The sequence below is a fragment of the Lissotriton vulgaris genome, chromosome 5 (genome assembly GCF_964263255.1).
Source record: "Lissotriton vulgaris chromosome 5, aLisVul1.2, whole genome shotgun sequence".
Lineage (NCBI taxonomy): Eukaryota > Metazoa > Chordata > Amphibia > Caudata > Salamandridae > Lissotriton > Lissotriton vulgaris.
Genome location: NC_141693.1, coordinates 772070861 through 772093670, shown reverse-complemented (window position 1 = coordinate 772093670; position 22810 = coordinate 772070861). Strand labels below are relative to the sequence as shown.

Genomic DNA, 22810 nt, shown 5'->3' with positions numbered 1-22810 from the left:
CGGGGAAGTGATGTTTCTGCAAAAGTATTTAGGTCACAATATTTATGGCAGACAATATTTTTGTTATTGCTAGTCTGACATACAATCCATTTGAAGTGACCTACAGGACAAATCAATGGTATATCGTTTTCTCAGTATACTTAATGTATATATCAAGGGTTGTCCAATTCAAAACACATTAACCGTCCAATCTTTGCTCCATTCACTTTCAAAGGATTCTCAACCAAGAAGTTAGTTTGCTATTTGTGTATTTCTTGCATTCCAAAGCAACCGGCCAATAAAGATACTCGTTGACCCAAATGAGGGCTATTGTCGAGATACACTAGTGGAGTGGTGGGACAGAAACCGAGACTCAAAATAAGGGGGCAGCGATGTAACGGTGTAAAGAGGAAAGCTTCTCTAGAAGGAGAGGTTCTGGATGAGGCAGCACTAGAAGCTGATCCAGAGGGGACTCAATATGGAGCTGGTGCATAGGGTGACCTAACATACAGCCTGATTTCTTTAAAGCAAAACTCTTATTTACAGATGTTATTGCTAAGCTTGTGGGGAGTTTCCACCCCACCACCCATGACGTGAAGATGACTTAACCCCACCCATTTGTGGGGTTTAAATCTCTTCCTCACACCTAAATCATATCTAGGCCTGGCAGTAGTTTTCACAACCTACGGAGCTTTCATAGATTAAGAGGATGTACCATTGTATTTATTGATGCACATTATTAAGTAGGGTTACCTCACTTATGCCCACCTGCAAGGATATCAGCATTCTGATTGCAGTGAGCATTTGTAGCTGAAATAAGACGAACTTTGCTTTGAGAAGCAGGTGTTTCCAGTCATTAGCCAGCTCAATTGTGATCATTTGGTTGACTTTGGAAACAGGAAAGGCTGAGTTGTCCTACCAACCAAAGAGCCAGGGGCCTTCCGGTTCTCACAGACAGCTGCAGTAGTTGCTCGAGGCACCAAGCTATCTTACTGTAAAAACATCTCTCAGAATCCAGCGTTCCCTTCATCTCTTCCTCTTTAGGGCAATATCAAACATGGGAATGAGGCTGCCATTGCTGCTTGTTTTAATCAAGAGCAATCCTCACCTACGTTGCCTGAGTGCAGCTTCCCTCCCTATACTCCCTCACCACTCTTCCTTGCTTGCTGTTCATCTAAAGGCTCGCTGAACCTCAAGCACAGGTGAGTGATCTTCGCGCCGCCCGCGCACTTGAAAAAGACTGAACGTATCAGCGGAGGAGCCAGCAGCCCTGCCAGTAACTCAAGCCGCTCTGACCGCTCGGTGAACCCCTACCTGGGGACCTTGGCAGTGGAAATCCCAACCTTTTCCAAGAGGCAGATTGACAGCAGCTCATTTTCAATCTATTGGAGACCATTGCAAAAGCCAGACAGAGCGTCACACTCTGTCACAGCCTTTTCTCCATCCTGTTCTGTCCAACTTTGTCGGCAGAATGGCTAGGAGTGTTCGAAATTTGCGTAATTAGATTCTACACAATTTCGTGGAATTCTGCAAAAATGACATCAAGTCCAAAGGCAGCATTTAGCACTCTTATTTTAGCGCAAAATGTGTCCTCGCTTTCATTTTGGATGTAAAACGTGTTTCATGCTAAAAAATAGTCCAAAAACCTGCAAATGCCATGAACAGCAGCCACTTGCGCGCTAGTCCTTGACATTGTTCCTGTGCTCTTTCGCAAAATCTTGCCACAAACAAGGAGTAATTTCAACACTTGGCGTAATGGTATAAATTTGAATAACAAGTTTATGGCAAATTACACAAGTATCCGAAATAAAGGCCTGTGGCGAGTAATCTGTGGGTCATTTTCAACAGTCCAGTAGGACTCATTTAGCTTGTCATCCTCCTTGGACTCTCGTTCAGCTTGTCATCCTCCTGAGGTCAACTCAGAGCAAGGAGTACTATTGAGGTGGGCATTAAAAATACCTGCTTTCTTTTTAACCATCAAGAGATAATGTAATTTTTTTTTGCTATGGAATATATATGATTGTGACAGAACTCTGCACTATGAGTTAATGCCAAGGCTCATCTCTATCCAGGTTTACTACTTCGTGCTACTGTAGTAAGTCATGAACAAAATGATACGGCACATTGAAAAATAGATGATGCTATTTCATGTGTGACACTCAAGAATGAACATACTTGAGAGCACACTTCATTATAAAGATACAGTATTGTAAGTGCAAGTTCCCGTAGCATTTCAGAATTTGCATAGCAGCAGCTTCTGCACGTGCCTTCATTCTGAGGTGAAACCATTTAATAAGTAGCAGTAGTTGGTTTTTGCATGGATATAGCTTCATAAGACTAAGTACCTTTCTTACTGAAAGTTTTAAATAAAAAGATGGATTCCTTTGTTGCTCTTTGTCAGTTATATTGAAAATTCCCCAGTATTTTTCTGGTTAAAAAAAGTATCTGGCCGACCTCTCTCATTGACTATCCCATCACAAGGCTAGTGACAGAGAACAAGCAAGTCACAAAGAGAGCCCTCTTTGATGAACGCAGTCCCGGGATCTTGCATTAAAGTAAATGCGCTTGATGAAGTTTCTGTCCTCCCACGAGTAGGCTGGACAGGTGCCACCAGCCTTCATGCGCCTGCCAAGCGACCTCCAGGAAACAAAGCCAGCAAAAGATACGCGCGGGCATGTACTGGCCTGACCAGATATATTCGTGTCAGGCGGGAGGTACCGTGTGACTTTCGGGTTGGTCACGTGTTGAGCGAGGCGTGCGGTTTCCGTAGTGAGACTTTGGCCCTGCCAGGGTCTAGTTTCGGTGGCGTGCACATTGCATGGAGAGGAGCAGTAGTTGTTTCTGATGCTTATCTAGGCAAGACTGGTGACGTCTATAGAAAGAAAGGATTGGTAGAGGATTGAGATGTGTTAGAAGGTAGGCGAAGGCTTTCTTTTGAGGCATAAACGATATATTCAGCAAAACGAGGGCATGTTGAGAGCTTGTCACTCATGTTGCATCCACGGTGTCACCTCTGGTGTCTGCGCGGCTTATCTTATTTGGGGACAGGCTGTTGTAAACGTCAATTTTCGATTGGTTAGTGGTGCTCCGTGGACTAACACAAAGATTATAGAAACTTTCATTGCTAATCGGTTGGCTTGAAACCAGCCATAGTAGTGGTTGTACAAGCTTATTTTTATGGTAATGTTGTGCTCTGTGTAAGATTTGTATTTTATGTTAGTCAAATCCTGACTGGGTAGCAGTCAGTTTTTTTATGGATCACATTGAGCCCCTGGTTTGTCACTATTTCTGGCAGTCTCAGCAGAGAGGTGCAGGACTCACTCTATTCGTGGAGAGCATCCAACTTCCCTCATTGCCCTCTTAAAGTAACACTTAACACCAAAATGGAGTCACCAGGTCTGGCTGCAATGCTGGTATGTCTGTGTTTGTTGAAACCCTATGCATTCTACGAATAAAAATGGAATGATTAATTTGCAAGTACACAATACACCTGACCCGTAGTCATGAATGTGGTATTCACAACATCTGACCCATCTGCCGAGGGTCTCATTGAGTGAGCTCATGTTTCCTCTGTGGCGGTATTCTTTTGCGGGGTCTTCGCTGGTTGCCAGGGAATGCACCAGATCGTGAAGCTGAGCCACTAATTCATGCACAGCACTTCTCCTTAATATCTGACCTGCCGGATTTCAGGCTACCGTCCCTATCCTTGCTCTCCTCCACTGTCTTCGCTTGTGGAAATTGGGGGTTCTACCTGGTGGCACCTCAATTTTTGAACCAGCTTATTGTTGATCAATGGGAAATTTGCCCACTGTCCTCAGAAAAAAACAATGTTGGCTATTTGCTAATTTCTACTTGCTCATTGCACTGATGTGAGTTTTTTTTGTCGCAAGCCCACATATTGTTTAGTCTGTGGAGTGCTGGCTGTAAGTGATAAATACAATGGTACAGTTGTCAACTTCACTGCGATATGTGTTAAGTAACTGTAGTTCACAGAGGTATGGTACCCTACAAGATATGAAGGAAACACTGAGTCTTGAAACTTACAAACCTGGACCATGATCGCAGATAATGGTTGAAAGGCATGACATACGGTACACCTGTCCTTTGCAGACTCTGGTCAGACAGATACTGATGGCCTCAAGTTATACCTTGAGCTCCCCAATGGTATTGTTCACCTGTGTCTTTGCCATGCTGTTTGACTTCCTATTTTTTATTTGTCTGTGAATTAGGGGGTTTATTCACTTAAAATGCAGAGTACCTTAGAATAGCAATGCTGTATAAATTTGGGCGTGAGTTGTATAGTGTTACATATTGTTGGCAATTCTGAAAAGTTGCATGCATACATTCCTTTCACGATTTTATTGTCAAATTATTGCCATTACAAGACCTACTTCTGTTCATTGTCCTCCAAGGGCATAATCTGGGATCTTAGGTTTAGCGAAAACCTGCAAATGTATATTTCCCCATTTTTCTACAATAAAGTGAGGTATATCTCCTATGAAAAAGAACATTTTTTCTTCTTTGCTAGAGACGTTTTTTGATGCAGTTTTGCAAACGCTACTTTGTCATGCTTTCCCTCCTTGCTCGCATGAAACGCCAGTGCACTATACCGTACACTCACTGTGTTTATCAGAGGTGAACACGTGTTGATTGTTCCTCAACAATATTGAATATTAAATAGTGTTCTGCATTTATATTGAGTGTAGGATGTCAAGTACTTTTATAAAGTATAAAGAAGAAAGTATAGATTTATGATTCTGAGTTCCACATTTATGTACCTTGACAATATTTATGCATTCAAGATAGGTTGATGTAGAAATAAGAATAATAAAACTACACTTGGATACTTCCCTTGACAATATAGTGGTAGTCAATATCCGGCACTCAATACGGTTGCATGATGATATTTTTTCCCTCAATATTATGCCATACATTCTGTTGTCGGGCTCATTTTCATTCCTACACTTACTCAGGGTGTACTATTTCTATGTAACCGTACCCATTTTTCTCCAAGACTGGAGGTATACACTGATAGTAAGAAATCATGGGAACAAGTCTGATGATGTGTTTAGTGAGTGCAAGGTATCACCACCTAGAACCGAATGACACATGTTGTCTTGATCGTCCTTTCATAGAGATTTGTATGATACATCTGACGGTCATCACTCCATATCCACGAGGGAGTGCAGACTCCGCCTTTTTATTCGTAAAGAATTTGGTAATGCAAGCAGGCTTGCTGTTTCTCTGACTCCAGACATTACACTTCTGGGTTATATTCTTACTAAAATAGCTTTTTGTGTGAGCAATCAATCCTTATTTTGACCATAAACCCAAAGATTTACACTTCGTGTATTAGTCTTGACCATGGGTGTCCTTCATAGTTACAAAAGGCCATATCCATTCCAGATTTTCATATCCACGCATGATACATTAACATATAATGAACCTTCATAGCAATAATGCTTGAACAGTTTTGATTGTGAGGGTGCAGGGGAGTGACCTCAGTTCGATAATTGGCACCCCATTCACAAAAGCATTTATAGGTTTTAGAAATAGTACTACAGGAAAAGATTTTACATATTCTTTCTTGCCTTTATGAATGTGCCCTGAAACGCCTAATTCCCTAATTACTAATGTGCAAAGACAGCACACTGCTTTATATGTGTACTAATTGTATATGAATATGACCTGAATATTACCATTATATTTACAGTTTAGGTGTTTTGTAGTCAAAATCACAAAGGTATTTAGGGTTATGTAAAAGAGTATTATAGTAGTGCCCCTTTTCATATTCTTACATACCTTTGTTAACTAGTCTCACTGGGTTGTGAAAAATTGAAATTATACTTCAATAGCAAATATATTTTATGATGGATTTCTCTTTAGTGAAAGGAGGGGAGTATTGCAAGGTCCAATAGTATACTTTTCAGAACATGATAACAAACATAGAGCTACAATGTGGAGTGTAGGGTATTGTCCTGAAATTTGCACTTGAATTAATAATCAAACCTGTGTGAAACTACTGCACTTTTTCTCTGTACATAGTTTGTCTATATTTATAGGTGGAAGTGCGGCCATATTCTGTGCTTTTCAGCTAAGATTTGTGTTAATATAGAGTTATTCCTCATTCCAAGATGTAGAATTTAAAATAAGTAGGTAATACCACACCTGGCAAATAGCTCTCAATAGTTTTATTTAATGGGTGCGATCTTACCTCCTTAAACATTGTTATGTTGCTGTTACTTTTACAAATATTTAAAAAGATGAGTTCGTAAACAAAGCAAATGTTTTTATTTATATGAGTGCTATGAGACATTGCCATCCCACAACCTTCTTTCATTCTTCCCCGTTTCCAAGCGAGTGTGCCTCTACCAAAATGACTACACTTTCGAATAAGAGAAGTGGACAATATGTTAAAGGCATTATTAGCAGCTAGTCAGAAGGTCAGTTGTTAAAAAGAAGCCATCTTACATTTGCCATTCTATTTTTGAAAAAGCAATACATGCTACAGACACAAACACCTAAAGACCTCTTTATTGTTAATTCTGAAAGTGTAATCAGGCAGGCATAAAAAAGGTGTCCGCAGCACCTCCGCACCCCTAGTTCCAGCACCACTGATAAATGGAGCTTATTAGCAGCCATGTTGGTTTTGTTACCCCCCTCTGTTGGCTTTGTGAAGTTGCTCAGATATTAACTCTCTTTGTATGATTCACCCCCCTTCCCTTCCCCCCAACCGACTACAAAACCAGGACCCAATGTCTGTTATATGTGGAGAGGGAGTTTCTTACCTCTGTTTAATCAAAGAGCTAGAGACAGAGTGCGGAAAGATAAATTGGACTAAGTGTCAGAATGCCGAGGAGAGAGATATCATGAAACAAAAATTGTGTGTCCTAAATATCGAGAACCAAAATAATGTAGAAGAAGGTAAATATAGTTAAGTATACATTTACTACTCTTATCTTCACATCCATGTACCTTGAAGATCATATAATGCCATGGTACTATGTGGGATTTGCTATAGGAATGATATACTTATAAATTATTTCCTTCAGGGTATTTATGTACTAAGCATTTTTGGCACATTATTTTTGTATGATGATATTTCGTCCCCAATATTTTGCCTGTGTACCAGTGAGAGGTAAAGAGGGAGGTAGAGAATGAGGGGAAGGTATAGATAAAAAGTGGGGAGAGAGGGAGGGAACAAGAGAGACAGTGAGAAGAGGCGAAAAAGAAAGGGATGGAGAATACCAGAGGAAGAGGGAAAATAGAGGTAGAAAGAGACAGGGTTAGAAATAGAGACGCGGACAGAGACAGACAGGTCACAACATAGGAATTATGTCAGGGAGATTTAACTCAGAATGGCGTTGCAGAGGAGGGGCCCTGGACCCGTAACGAGGCGCGTGACTCGCCTCCTGAAGATGCTAGCACGTTGCTGCAGGCGCCTGTGGTCTCACAGGCTCTCCAGACAAGGATGCGTGGCATGTCAGGCTCTCAGAATGAAGTGCTGATATAAAAAAAAAAGTCTGGCGGTGTCAGCTCTCGCCGTTGTTCGACAGTGTAAAATTAAATTAATAAAGCCCCCAACACTGAAAAACATAACAGGAAATTAATGGCCTTTACTGTCGCTCCTGATGCAGTCATTTGCAACCCTGCTTTCCGCACCAGGGACTTCATAAATGCAAGCAGTTTCTCTAAACAAGCATAGTTAGAGGCGCATGCTATGTAATTTTTCGCCTTGCTGGTGTCCTTTGGGCTAACAAAGCCGACGTTTGGTATTGGCGCGCGCAGTGTGAGGCGGGGAGAGGAGACTTTCATGGAGCTGCAGAAAACTGCATCACAACACCACAGCAGCCCCTCTGGGTTGTCTGTATGCCCTCAAAGCTCAAAAGTGGTGTAATTTCCCCCTTCCACCAGTCAGATCCCTCATCCCCCATATGTGTATGAAGGAAGTGTCTTCCAGATAAGACTTCAACACACTTGAATTCAAGGAGTGTGAGATAAACTCTGCTGTTCTGATATGCTGTGATATTTAAATGTGATCCTTATGCCTCCTGCCAACCACCCATCCCATGTCAATTGTAAACCATAGGATACGGCAGGAGTTTTCCTGTCTATACTGGAAAAGGAGCTAAAGTGTAGCAGCGTGCATGTGTGTGTATACATATCTGAGCGTGCATATATGTGTGTTTCTGTGTGTGCATAGGTGTCTTGATTCAAATGCTGTGCATTATTTCACAGTCTAGTGGTTGGGTCCGGATTTGTTCTTTGTAGTTTCTCGTCTCTTTTTTTTTCCGCATCGGCCACAATTTGGGGCTAAAGATTTGGAGTCTTCTGGCAACCACAACTCACGACATGGACCACTTGTTCTTTGTAATTTGTGGCAACCTGCATTGATCAGGCGTATCACACCCAGTCTCAACCATCACCTAAGGAATCCACAGCTCATCCCATTACTTCTGGCCTTCTAATGGTGCAAGGCCTACCGCCCAAAAATTCTTGTCTGACACAGTTGCATAGTCACTGAGTAGCTTGAGAAATGTTCCAGTACATCCAAGTATGTAGTAAATCTGATAACCACATTCTACTTTATTCCCTGTGGATCAATGCAAAAACGTAAAATGCTTAACCACTCTTGTTTTGTTGACCTTTCCATATTTCGGTGGTTGTACCCTTCCTTTCGTACCGCATTGTTTTGCTTCGACTTAACTCCATGCCACCTCTTTGTAAGGTGGCATTGTTTCCAGGCGAATGTGTCACTTGCTTATCCTGAAATACATCACTTCATTTGTCCTACTTTAGAGAATTTTAGTTTACATTTGTGTTCGGCATTGTTACCTCACTAAAACAAACACCATTACATTTATGTTTGCTGTTTTTCCTTATACTAATTTAACACCTTAGCTGCGTGTAAACATTTCTCCCCAGTGCTGCACTGTCCATTAGAACTAGTGCTGAATGGACGTTCAATGGTCGTGCGCAGCACTGGGGAGGTAGCGCTGCTGACGACCATTGGCCGTCAGCAGCGCTTAAGGGGTTAAGAAAATTGACTCTGACAGGGTTCTCTTTAAACTTTTTGCTAGATCCCTTTGCCTGTCTCATGAAGACACCATATGATTTCCCACCTTGGACCTTCCATGTATGTCAACATTAATGACTCCTCTTGAAGGACCCATCTTTTTCTGATGCACCCTGTAGCATAATGTGGTCTGCCCTGAAAGTAACAAAACTACTGCTTAAGAAAAACCCATAAACAAATAAGAATGCACAAATGTATTGCCAACTTTGCCTAATCATCAATTAGTGAATGATTAACCATAGGGCTAGTTGTTAGAAACCTTTGTGATTCCCACTGCAATCAGCATGGTAAATTGTGTCCCTTTACATTGGACTGTAAGGTCAGTGACACACCAAATCTGCAAAGCCCAAGCAAAAAAGATATTAGTTAATTGAGAATACCCTCAGCAACAGGCCCAGAGATTGCCAAGTGCCATTACCACTTAGCCACAACATAGTCCCTACTTTCAAACACATTCTTTAACATATAGAGCGTTACAAGTGGAGTTTAGTACACCTATAACAGCAATGATACTTTATACTCATACATGCAGTATACCTGGGCGGTTATCACCTACTTATACTGCATGCCAAAAATATTGCATCCAGTTAATTGACCTACCCACTAGGCCACAAGGTAAGTGCAACGAATGAGATGTGCTGTTAATAATATTAATGATAAACTTGCCTTGATGATGTAGTGGTAGGCAATGTAGCAGATGAAGTATTATTGTAGGTCGATATTATCAACCTTGATATAGTGTCAGACAGCCAATTGTATATGCTAAATTAAAGGCAATCACTCAATAGATTGTATTAAACATGCACGCTAAGGCTTCAGTAACTGTGCATTAGCTTTCCTCATAAATGTTCAGTGTGCAGTAATGGACAGTCAGTAAATATGTAGGGACTGTATGTAAGGCGAGTGATTGCCCTCAAGCACGTGGAAGTCAGCCTGCCTGATCTTCTGATCCTCGATTGGCGTTGAAACCATTTTTGTGTTTTTTTTGTAATTGACATTTTCATCATAAGTATACATTTCTAAGTTGTGATCCATTTATATCATCTCAAAAATGTATAAACTAGTATATTAGCACTTGAAGATCAGGCATATCTAATAGCATAGTCTTCTACTTGTTTATTTCAGGTCTTTTATATAGCGTCAGACATGTCGCCTTGCGGACGCTTCAGCATTGGGTTGGTGAGTTCATTTTGGTGTGTTAGACAGGGTTCTGGGTAGTGATTGTATCATGATGTGGTAGGGTAGACGGTACACCCACTTGTGCCCACAGTAGAGGTTGTATTATCATGTTTCTCCACATTCTGATCCCAGGGTAATGGAGGTGTCAGTAAGTAAGGGAGGGATTGCGGCCTGGGCAGTGTACATTAAGGACTGATAAAGTCCAGCCAAGTTGCGGGGTGGCCCACAAGTCATTGTTACTTGGTTACTGTTGCACAACTGTGCCCCCAAATATTGAAGGGTTATTGGGAGGGTCGTTTTTCAACTGTTTTATGAGGAGCAGCAGATTTGGCCTTCCTCTCAAGAATGGGTTTATGCCTTTTGAGATCCTTGAATTCAAAAGTCTGAGGGACATTCAGTATGTGCTCTTATCACTTTAACTTTCGTCGTTGAAGTGTCTGTGTGATGGTCAACCATAGGTAAGGCCACTGGAATTATATGGCAGCGGAGGAGCAAATTATGCACCAGGGTTGACTAAATCATGCAACAAAAAAAGTCATAATATGCGACCTAGTGCAGCACATTGTGTGATAGTATTGCTTCATAATTTTGCTAGGGTTTTTTTAATGCATTACCGCTGGGGATAGGTTTCAACTCATTAGTACCAGTTTAACCTCCAAATACAGTAATATGTAACTGAAAGATGTCCAGTCAACCTTTGTATAGAGCCTTTCACTGCACGCCACATGGGTCATATCGATTTTAGTAACTTTTGATCTATTTGAGTCTGTAGATTATGCAGCAGATTATAGATTATATGGCAAATGCGGCAAATCCATAATTATGCAGAAAACTCAGCTGCAGTAGAATCATGTAATTCCAGTGGCCCTGACCATAGGTTCGCTGTTGGTACATTGCAAAGATATGGCATAAGCTGACACTGGGCACACTTTTATTGAACTGAAAATGTCTATTTTGATTTTAGTTTGACCCAGGAATCCGTTTGGAGCCATGGACATGTTTTAAAATTGGGTTTTGGGTGCTCATGTTTCATCACATTCAAATCTAGTTGGGTTGTTTTGTACCTGGTGCAGTTTGTTAGTTACTTTTTGGCAATAACCATTTAGGCAGCGTAGTAATAGACCCAGCATTTTGGTAGCTCCACTTTGGTTGATTTGTAGGGGTTTTCGGATTGGTTGGTTTATAGATGTCCTAGAACATTTCCACGAATTGGAAGTTGTGGCAGAGGTCAGGTCTTTGTTAAAGGTTACTGCAAGTTTTTACATTCCTACTGATGTAGTCTTGTGGGTTGTTGGGTACACATTAGGTGTTACTCTGTCCTCCATGCCTCCCAATGCCATAGACTCTGGTGTATATAATGGTCTGCCACAGCATAAATGTTACATTATAAAATCATTTACACTATATTTACCTGACAAATAATAGTTCAACTTTATAATCAATGTATTGCATATTATAATACGTTATAACAGCTGTCGATTTAATTTGCTATCATTCACCCATTATTACTTTTGAGGTTAGTTAAATAAAACATCCTTAATTCGAATTCCCCAGACTGTTATTTTGCTTATTTGCACACGTGTGAATTACCCACCATCAAAATGGCTAGTCTGATTGATCGAATAAACAAATTTCCCCCCAGTCCCAGGCTTTAGTGATAAAAGGTTGATTGAAGCATTTCCATACATCTGGTAACAGACGAATGCAGAAAAATATTTCAGCCCAGTGAGCAGTGTTTAAATTGAGCTGGTGGTTGCCGCTGCTGGGACCAGCACTTAATTGTCAACGCTGGCACTTATGACAGTCAACCACATGGTGGTGGTGTTTGTCTAATATAGAGCTCATCATAACAATAATTTTTTATTCATTAAATATACATTTAAAATTAATACTACCTGCAGCCCAAGCCATTTTATAGCTTTGGGGACCTGGAATGGTCTAAAACGTCACACTTGTAGGGGTATATTTTTACCTATTGTGCTGGTACTGTCACTAGCAGTGATGGTAGGGACAATAGGTGGTGCAAGCTGCAGTGGTCTCTTGACGAGGGCCCTGGTGCTTATTTATGTGCAAATTAAGCACTGCCAGTGAACATTGAATAACAGCACCATTCGCGGTGACTAGCATACCAAGGGTAGTGGAGGTGACATCACACACATGTCAACCCTCCAATGACGTCATAGATTATTTCACCTGTCCCACCATCAGCCCTCCAACAAGTGCATGTATACTTTTGATGGGCTTGCAAAGGGGAAATTAATAGAAAGCAGAGATATTAGACAGGAATCACAACGCCTTGTTTACTTTTGATCCCTGCCTCAGACCTGAGACAAGGAGTAGCCAGAGTAGTGCCAGGGATGCCATATTCAAGGAAGCGTAGAACTGCAGCCCCCTCTAACCTTAGTAAACATTCATGGACAGCCCCACCCATTGCTGCTATGACAAGATGCCCGTTCTGTACAGAAGGGGTCTAGCAGATAGTGAGTGAGTGTTGAAAAGTTTGTAAGAATATTAACCCGTTAAACGCAGCGCAAAATGCGCCGCGGTGCGGCCGTTACATTGCGTGGGCGGGGCCGTGTCTGCCAACGGACGTGTGCAGCACTACGGAGGTAGTGCTCTCGATGGCCGTTGGCCGACAGAGGCACATAACGGGTTAAAAAATGCCCGATAGTAAAGACAGTCTTAAAAAAATCGATCACTTTTAACTGCAGAAAATGAGACTGAGCTCTCACACTTTTTACTCCCCATTGTGAATGGATTACAGGTCATAGTAGGTGTTGCAACAGGAGTGTCCAATGTAGGCCCGAGAGTACCAGATCCATAACACATTTTAAGGAAAATCACAACTATGTAAATTAGATCTATTTGAATGAATTGTCTGTATATTTATGTCATAGGCATATCCCAAAAATCTGGCATAGAGCTGCCCCTCTTAGATCTATGTTGGACATCCCAACCTTAAAAAGTTTTGGGACACTCAGATCCTGTGTGTTGAAGACACATAAGGAAATGTTTACTCTGATGCTGGACATCACATGTCGATTAAATGTGACACGTAGATTGGCGCTTCCAGCCTAAACCGAAGAGCATTTGATTCAGAGTAGCATTGAAGGGAAAAAAATGAAAGGGTGCTTTAAGCCAGTATTTTTTTAAAAACATTTATTTATATCACATTATTGCCACTCACAAGGCTACCTGCCCCATCTCATCCAGGCTAATGTTAGTCTTACAGGCATATAACATAACATGTGTATTTGTAAAGCGCACGTTCACCCAGAAGGGTATCTTGGCACTGAATAAAAGATGTTTATCGACCTCAGACGGATGAAAGGCAGACTGGACCCACCATGATTTGAACCTGGGGCCATGAAGATAAACACAGGCCACTAGAATGGATGCATTAGTCCACTAAGCCACCAGACCCAGCTAAATGTGTTTCCACCCCAAGATATTCTCCCTGATTGAACCAGAGCCTGATTCATACCCATGGCCAACCAAGTCCGCCTCGCTAGTAATACTTTTGTTTCATGGCTCTATATCTGCACAGATCTGCCTCAGGACCTGACTTCACATGCTCTTTCCTAACCTTCTCTCATGAATTGTCCTTCTCAAACTAACTCACCCACTATCTCCTAGTGCCACCCAGGGACACACCTCCATTTAGTTTTATTTGACTTGTCAATACCTTCTAATAACCTATGTGTCAAGAGCAGGAATGCAGTGCTTAACCTATCTCCACAGGTAATTCATGCATGAGGCTTTACATGCATTCAAGTCATTAACTACATAATACTGCTGATTTACAACTTGTTTGTAAACATCAGTAGCAAGTCATGGTGTACCCTTTGAACTGAACATGTTATTTCCAGGTATATTAAAGTCTCTCAAAACCAAAATTCATTAAACATCTAATTAGACTTTTGATACCTTTTTTTAAATAGTTTATTCTTTTTGTTTTTCTTCCCAAACACAACTAGTCTTTTGCAATTCATTTTGATAGCGCTCGCCAGGCAACTTAAGAGCTATGTCTGTTTCTAGAGGTGTTCCAATTAGAGCTCCTATCCCCTCCTTTCTCCCCCGACTCGAGCTCAGGGCTGGAGTCGGGGTACCACACGGGTGGACGGCGTCCCCCACTGTTTTTACCAGGTGGACGCCGTCCCCCCTACCAAACTGCTCGACTTCACTCTTTGCCCTCTCTGGGACGAGATCGGAGCTCACAGGACGCTGCACAGGCGCTGGCTTCGTAGATGCAATAGCATCTAAAGGGGTGAGCGAGGGGAGGCAGTGAGCCCGATGGTGCAAGCCACCTTTCGTGACGTCACCTCCTGTCGTGACGTCACTTCCAGTGACAGCATCCCCGCACTTCTTTTTTTAGGACTTGTGCCCTGCGTAAGCTACAGTAGCATTAAACCGGAACACTAAGCAAACCATCTGTTGTTGGCTACATAGGCGCAAACTTCCGAAATGCCCCGAACGCTGAAATAAAAAATGTAACCATAATGTGGGCTAATCATGAGTTGGTGTTAAGAATATTTCAGGGATCAGGATTAATAGCGTCCGTAGTACCTCAAGCATAGGGGGTTTGACCTAAAAATGTTGCCTGCTTTCAGAAGACAAATGCCCGAGTGACGTTCTAGCTGCAAGTGGGAATATCATGCAGAAATTGAATGGAAGCATCGATTCCTAAATGTTATTCCCCATTCCTAATGCAAAATGCAGGAAGGCCTGCTGCAGGCGTAGGAGCATCATTGGCTAATGGTAATATCAATCAGTAGCACCCTGCTTCCTGTACTGGTCCTCTCTTGATCGGCTACTATGCGTCACTGTAAATATGTAAGCCCGCTTTTGAAGTTCACTTACTCATGTTGGCTGTAGACTTATTCCTCATTGACATTTGGTGTACACATACCTAAGTTAGAGCGGGTCTCTGAGGAAGAAGCCCTAGCAAGTGTGCAATTGCCCCAGTGTAAGCAAGCATAATGGCTCCCTAGCGCTAACTTGGCTGGTATATGAGCTGTGGCTTCTCACATATATGAACCCTGGTGCTACTGCACCTGCTGCACTAATGTTAACTACACCCCAGTGCAGCTGGTCTTTCGTTTGGTGCGGCCATCCTAGCGATTCAGAATTTGGACCGGTCTTCCAACTAGCTGCCGTGCCAGACAGTATATGACCGCGTCTCACACAAGCTCACGGCCAAAGCTCGCTGAGGTGGAGTTCTTCTGAAGAAAGGCTGGCTCCATCTTCTGCAGTCTCCCCTGCTCCTCTGGTCTTGGAAGGGTGCTACATTGAATTAGTTCCTATGCTTGACCAGTTTCCATTGAGTTCATTGTGCATCTTGCATGAGGTTAGTGAGGGGAGTGAACATTCAGCAAAACTGTTATTCTCACAAACGAAGTACGATCCCGCAAGAGTGGTCAGATCCTCGAGATCGCAGAAGCTCCCAGCTTGGGTGAATCCTCAATCTTGAAAATAGAATGCATAGAAAGTAAATAAATAGAGAAAAATACATTCAATTAAAGAAAACATGCTGCTTAATCAGAACATAAAGCAATTAAATGGTTTATTCAGTGTAAATGTATTTATCTACTCTAACAAGTATCCGATTAAGTAGAGACAAAGACACCCCAAACACAACAAAGCACACATGCACATAAGCTCAAGGGCATACTTCTTTTCCCTTTCCTCAAAGTTGTATGTAGCGCGAACTTGACCCGAAATCAGGTATCAGAGCGCTTTGCATGAGCACCAGTTGCGTTACATGCGGGCACATTAATTTTTGTTAGGCACGGGGAGATTAAGGGACTTGCCCAGAATCACAGGATGTTGAGCGTCGGTGCCGAGACTCAAACCCGGTTCTCCAGATTTGAAGTTGATTGCCCTAACTGTTAGGCCATATCTTCTTCCCAATACTTAGTGTTAATCACTTGCCCGAGCACATACCCCATAGCAGGACACAAGCAAACGCACAGCCTTAGGTTTTAAGACTTACTGGGATTGGTGAGGATGATATCTGCATTGTGGGAAGGGGAGGAGCTTCCCACTGAGCTGCTCTTTGTTTCTTTTGTGCACAAAAGGTACACACATAACTACGTTTAAACAAAACCCGCTAAGTGCCACCACAATCCATTTGCCCCCATGTTTTGTGTATAACCTCGGTATATGTATTCACTCCTAATTTTGGCAGTTTATCATCAGAACTTTTCAGGGCAACTTTAATTCTGGTACACGGTTAGGGTGGGCGTGGCCTATGACAGATACAATGCCACAAATCCGATCTACCTCATTTGAGTAACTTTAGTGAGTGGACCACTACCGATATACAGAACCCGACAGCTGAGACTTGCACCATCGTGTGATGTATTGTATATATCTTCCCTATGATGAACCCAGCCCTGGCGTGGATGGGGAAGAGGGAAAGGGTATCCCTGCCACAAGTGCTCCATTTTTAATTAGAGTCCGAAGGCCCACATTTTTTCTTCCTAGTTCTGCTAAATTCCAAGGTTGCTTAATACTGAAGTTACCTAGTCTTGAATCCAAATCAATCTTTTTTCGTTCACGAGCCCTAAGCTTCCTCTTTCTTTAGCTCACTCTTGCAGGGTCTTTCATCCCTTCTTTCTCGCTATCCCACTGTTTCCCTATCTTTCTCTACTTTCTTCCTTCTCCCTTTTCAGCCTTAAAATCTCTCGCTCTGGGCCAGAGGATGAGGAGGAACGATGATGAAAAATAAGTCAAGTTTCTTAGAACTTCATGCAGTACCCACCACCTGCAACCACCAGCACAAATTATGCGCTGCAGATTGTATGTGCCTGTGATCCCCATTGTTCAACATATCTCCCAAGACCTGTGACTCTCAGCAACTCCAGGATCCAACTTACAGCAACAGAATATTACAGTGCTGTAAAGGAAAATATGTATTTTACCACGGCCAAAAGGAGAACATACAACACGTCATCATTTCACTTCCTAAATGAGGCTTTGTCTGTTCTTAGAGAGGCTCCAAAGAGTCTAGAGGTGTTGAAGGGAGTCAATAGCCAAAGAAGTCTGCTTTTTACAATTTATGATTCATATGCCATAGGATCAGGCGGAGGTGGGAGTGAAAGTCGCAGACTAGTCTTCCCCCGGGATCTTTCGCGCTGGGAGGGCCAGGCTGGGGGTTAAGGGGTGTGGTTTGGGGGTGGGTATAAGAATGCATGGGAGGAAGGCAACTTCCTCTTCCTGCATTCTGGCATCGTCGGGTGGGAGAGTTTAAAAAGGCCACCCACCCTCCCTACAGTTATTAGGGTTCTGGGGTAGGGTTGGCAGAGCGTGCCAGTTTAGGGCGGGCTGCAGAGTTAACGGTACTTGAGAGGGGTGGGGGAGTCACTAGCGGGCACACCCATCCCTCGTGGGGGGGGGGGGGGGGAGAGTGAATGACGAAGGGGGACTGGAGGCATGAGTGTAATGCCAGGTGCTACCGGGGAGGATGCTAAGCGAGATCTGAAGAAATGGATGAAGAATGGAATGGGTCATGGAAAGGAAGGTGAGTCTGGAGTGTATGGAGGTGGAGATGATGTTGGCGGGGGGTTGTTGTTGTTAATGTTATTTGGTTGTTGATTATGTTGTGCAGCCTGGTCCTAACAAATGGCCTTTTACGCTTAAAGTCATGAGTGTGGCCTGTTTATTGTGCGATAGATTCATATACGTTGCAGCTGCCTTTTTGTTGCAGTGCAAGAGGAAATTAGATAAACCCTGCCTTTTGAAAGAGACGCGTGGCTGCTGTGTTGATCAAAATGCCATGTTACTGTATTGATAATGGGTATTATGATTATTCCTGGTGTCTGTGTTGTGTGTGGGTATTCGTCTGGCTGCTCGCCTGCTCGCTCGCTTGCTGCTGTGAATGACAAACGCTGGGCTATTGATCGCTTTCTGAACTCGGCCCAGCTGATAGAAGGTAATTAATGACTCCATTTGCCTCAGTACCGAGGAGAACAATTGAGTTTGAAACTGCAACAACTGGCAGTGCTATGAAAGGCCCCCGAGGGGCTGTCCAGGAAAAATGCCTGACAGGACAAAGCTGCCTTGAGACATACAAACATCTGATAGGGAAACAAGAAAAACGGTTAAAAAATAAATTATGTCTTCAACTGAAAATATTTTGTATGGAAAAGAAATGTGGCATGGGATCAGAGGCTGTGTAATCTGTGCAGGTGACGTAGTTGCTCAATACCTAATGGGAAATAACAAAGAGCAAAATACAAGTTTCTTTTCATACACATATAAAGCACATTCATAAAATACAATCACATTCTTTATTTAAACGTAAGATACTGACAGATTTATAGAGTTTCATGACCACATGCCCCAGTTTCTTGCAAACGTTTGGAAATTATTTTAAAAACAGACCCAACTCCTCCACATCTGATAGCTGATGTTATGGGTTTTATATTTTAGTCAAGTGTAGGTTTGACAATGTATTCCCTCTTTATTGAAGGGCAAGCATTTCTAATGAGTTGGCCGGTTTCAGTCTTAACTATTGCAAGCCTTAAAGTTTAATGCCATCAAATAAGAATGTGAGAGACAGTTGTCACCAGTGACAAACCGTTTTTTGGCCTGAATGCAGATAACTAGTGATGGAAATCTGTACCTCGGGCATATTCCTCTATTTAGCGCCCTCGTTACCCCTTGTGCTTCTTTAGTCAGACACTCCATCGTCACCATATAACTGAATCCCCGACAAACTTTGAGGATTAGTTTGATAGTAACTTAAAAAAAAACAATCCTAACTAGACATGGACATTGCAAATAATAGATGTGGCAGAGGAGCATTGGAATTGCCAGACATGACAATGATTTATTACAGGCTACATTGGAAAGTCTTAACTTCCCTGTTAAAGAATCATACACAGTTCTTTTTTATCATTTGTATTCGTTTTTTTGAGGAAAACCATAAAAGTACATCACATAAATATAATAATCATAAAATCCTTAAGATCAATACCATAACTTGAAACATACATTTTTACTTCGAGTTTCACTCTCGACCGTCATTTTTGTCACTAAAGTGCATGTGCACTAGTATTTAAACAAAAGTCCAGATTGTAGGTAGACCAGATGGAACAGTGTGTGCCTCTAGGTACCCTCTAGGTGAAACATAAAAGGCATACATCTTTTTGGTTTAACTCATGTTTCCCTCTGATGCAAATTAGAAAATCAGCTAAGACTGCCTATTTCATATGACTCTAGACACCCACGGTGGGATGTAAAAGGTATACAAATTTTACATATACACATTTTACATTTACATTACATTTTAAAATTCAGTTAGAAGGAACAAGTACAGTGCAATTCACTGAAGTAAAATAGTCTGATTCATGGCCTAGCGACTTGTTCCCCAGTTTTGCTTCTCACCCACCAAGTATACAACAGATACACATACAAGGCAAACACTATCCAGTCCATGCTATCGCACTTAAGGATTCTAATAGTATCCTTTAGGTGTTTTATCGATAAAATACATCAGACCAGTATTAGCCATGTTTTACTATTAGCAATGTACTTGATGCAGAAAAATATTAAAAAAATAAGTTTTTTAGAAATAACCAAACATGTAGAGTAGATTGGAGAAATATTACATTTTGTCCATTTACTACGACTCATTTAGCGGTACACAGTTCTTTTATAGACCCAAACTGTTTATAAGATGTCATGTTTATTCACTCCTTTTGCAATGAAATGCACACTTACCAGGTTATTTCTGCTCCCAAGTAATTCCTCTGTCACAAAGTTGGGACAAATTGGTTCTCTCTCCCTCTTACCTGCAGAGCATTTTAGAGTGCAACAATAATGGAAGTAAAAACATTCAATCTGCACCTGGCTTTTAGCTTCCATTTCATTGTATTATCTCAAATGGTGCTTACAGCTTGCTTTGTATGAAGTTACAAAGGTTTTAGTTGAACCTTTCAAAAAGTCTACAGAAAATGTAGTGCAAGTTGCAAAGTGTTTCGCTTTTTCACGTCTGTGGAAACCATGTCTGCTGGACATATCATCTTTTGACACCTACAAAATAGTTCTACATAAGATATATTTTGCAGTAAACAGTTCTACTAGGAGCAAATTTGATAATTTATCTGGATGTTTCTACGGTTGATGCTTTCTATCAAGCCACTGGCGTTTCCAAATGTTTTGTGCCCTCTATTTCATGTTTACAAATGCATATTAATGGAAATATGACAATTTAGAATATGCAAATGAAAAGGCCTGGTTCTCATGGTATCATTGTAAACAGGGAACTAAGGCACACATATGGCTTAGTGGTTAACCGCATGCGCGCTAGCGGGTTTTCCCGCTGCGCGCTGAAATGTAAAAATCGCGGGTAACGTGACAAAGCCAGCTCGTCATGCGCGCTGCGCAGGTAACGCCCATGATGAGCTGGCTTTGTCATCCGCATCGAAGCGGCAAACATAAGTGTTTGACTAAAAATATTACTAACTCAAGTAATCATTTGAACAGCATTATTTCAGAAATATTTTTGTTGACGTGTATGCCCTTAAAAAAGATTATTCCCTTACCAAGCAAGAAGGGTGCCACAGAGTTCCACCTTCATATCTGACTCTACATTTAAAATATATGAAGATATTTATGCTATGCCAGTGAAAATTAATGTCGAAAAATAACATATTATTTGGAGCAAGTGTACCAATAAACACTTTCTTGCTCATTTGTTATAGTGCAAAGGGCAACGTCTGTGTTATTACCACAGAACAGTTTAATTGAGTTGAATGAAACACCTGAGGTCGTACATACTTAGTCATTGTCATTCTATCTCACTTATACAGAGCTGATCTAAGTATAACTTGCACCCCTCTGAAGCTCTGCTTATGACCTCACCTATAACTCTACTGATGACATGTGAAATCTATGGCGGTACATTATACTTAGGTCATTTATGTATAACTGGTGAATTCATTGTATTTTTGGTTTTAAAATATTTTTTTTTTATTATTAGAAGACCTCTGTATAACTCCACTTTAACCTTTGTTTTTCCAGTGAATTTCTAAGGATTTAAGTTAACATCTTACTAACTTACTTATAACTCACTTTAACCTTTGTATTTTTCTGAGACTATACTGTAAATGCCATGCCAGTGAAAATAAATGTGCCCCAATAAAAACATGTTATTTGGGAGAAGTGCACTACACTGCAAAATCCATTTTACAATTGCTTTGCAGAGGAAAGGAGGTGAACTCATAATCTCAAGGCCAAGTTAACGAAATTCTTTTCTCACTGTATCAATTTAACCCCCTTATGCTCTTACTAAATACCTCTTTTTGTAAGATGTTCATATTCAATAACAACATGGCCTAATCCACAAATGCAGATCTGCTGAGTGTAATGCTGTATATTGTTGTTTATTGTCGCTTTCACATACGTATTCGTAATAAACAGAATAGTATACTCCACATCTGCATACATCTATATTTGTGTGCACCTCCATATTTGTCTGTGTGTGTCTGTATAGGTATATTTTTGTATGTTAAAAACACTGACCTACAGGCCTGTGCATGGGTATTTATATATGTGTTTAGATATATATTTAAAACACAGACGTGTATGTGTGTTTGCCTGTGTGTCTATGTTAATATTGGCCAGTAAGAATGCAAACAAATGTATATATGTCTCTGATGCCATATATTACGTTCTCTGTATTTGAACAAACCTTTTATCCTTTGGTACAACCTTCTATGCATTATCCCCTTATTCCGGCTGATTCCTTTAACACATATCCTCCCACCCCTCCCCCACCGCTCCCCGCTTCCTCCCACCTGCCTCACTCGCCCCTACCTCGCTGGTCTCTCTCTATCTCATTCCCTGTGACTCTTTAAGCCTGGGCTCATCACCAGGTCCTGAGCTGACACAAAAAAATAAATAAATAAAAAGGTCATCGTGCAGAGCATAGCAGCAATAACCCCTAAAATAGTACTATCAGTGAAACATGATTGATCAATTGAATTCCATGGTGGCTGAAAAATGTGGGATTAAGTAGTGTATTATACGCACAATGAGTTGAGGCATGATGTTCATTCCAAGTTCATTTCGCCGGCCCTCTGCCACCAGATCAGGCAATCAATAGGGGCAGCACATATCATATATCACCGCTCCCTGGGCCGGGGAGAGCGCGCCATAATCTCCCGCAAATTTAGACTGACAGATTTGTCGAGATCTGAAGGGCCCCGGAATAAATGAAGGGACAGAGGCACGCGGTGACTTAAGAAGCCTACACTTTAAGCTGACATACAGCTGCGGTGCGCCTGCTCCCAGGTGCACACCCAGGCGTGCGCGTGGGCGCCAACAAAGGCACTTGCACATCTACACACACGTGTGTAACCATCATGACACACAGTCTTTCACACCCACACACAGACAAATACAAGAGCTCTTATAAAGGCACACTCACATCTACAAACACGCGTGCACTTATCATGACACACAGTCATTCACACCGGAATGCACATGCACACAGATATACTTATGGGCACCAATAAAAGCAAACCCACACACAACAGCACACACACACACATACTATCATCATGTCTC

At 41.7% G+C, this 22810-nt stretch overlaps 1 protein-coding gene across 10 annotated transcripts in view; it reads left to right on the top strand.

Moving 5' to 3' along the window:
- PAX2 (paired box 2) overlaps positions 1–22810 on the top strand; it is a 129756-nt gene that overhangs the window by 63712 nt on the left and 43234 nt on the right. For 5 of the 10 annotated variants that reach the window (XM_086922236.1, XM_086922237.1, XM_086922233.1 and 2 more), the window contains exon 6: positions 10181–10234. The exons of the other annotated variants lie outside the window; for them this stretch is intronic. In XM_086922236.1, the coding sequence (XP_086778362.1) occupies positions 10181–10234 (54 nt within the window). The remainder of the gene's footprint in view (positions 1–10180; positions 10235–22810) is intronic. 10 annotated transcript variants of the gene reach the window in all.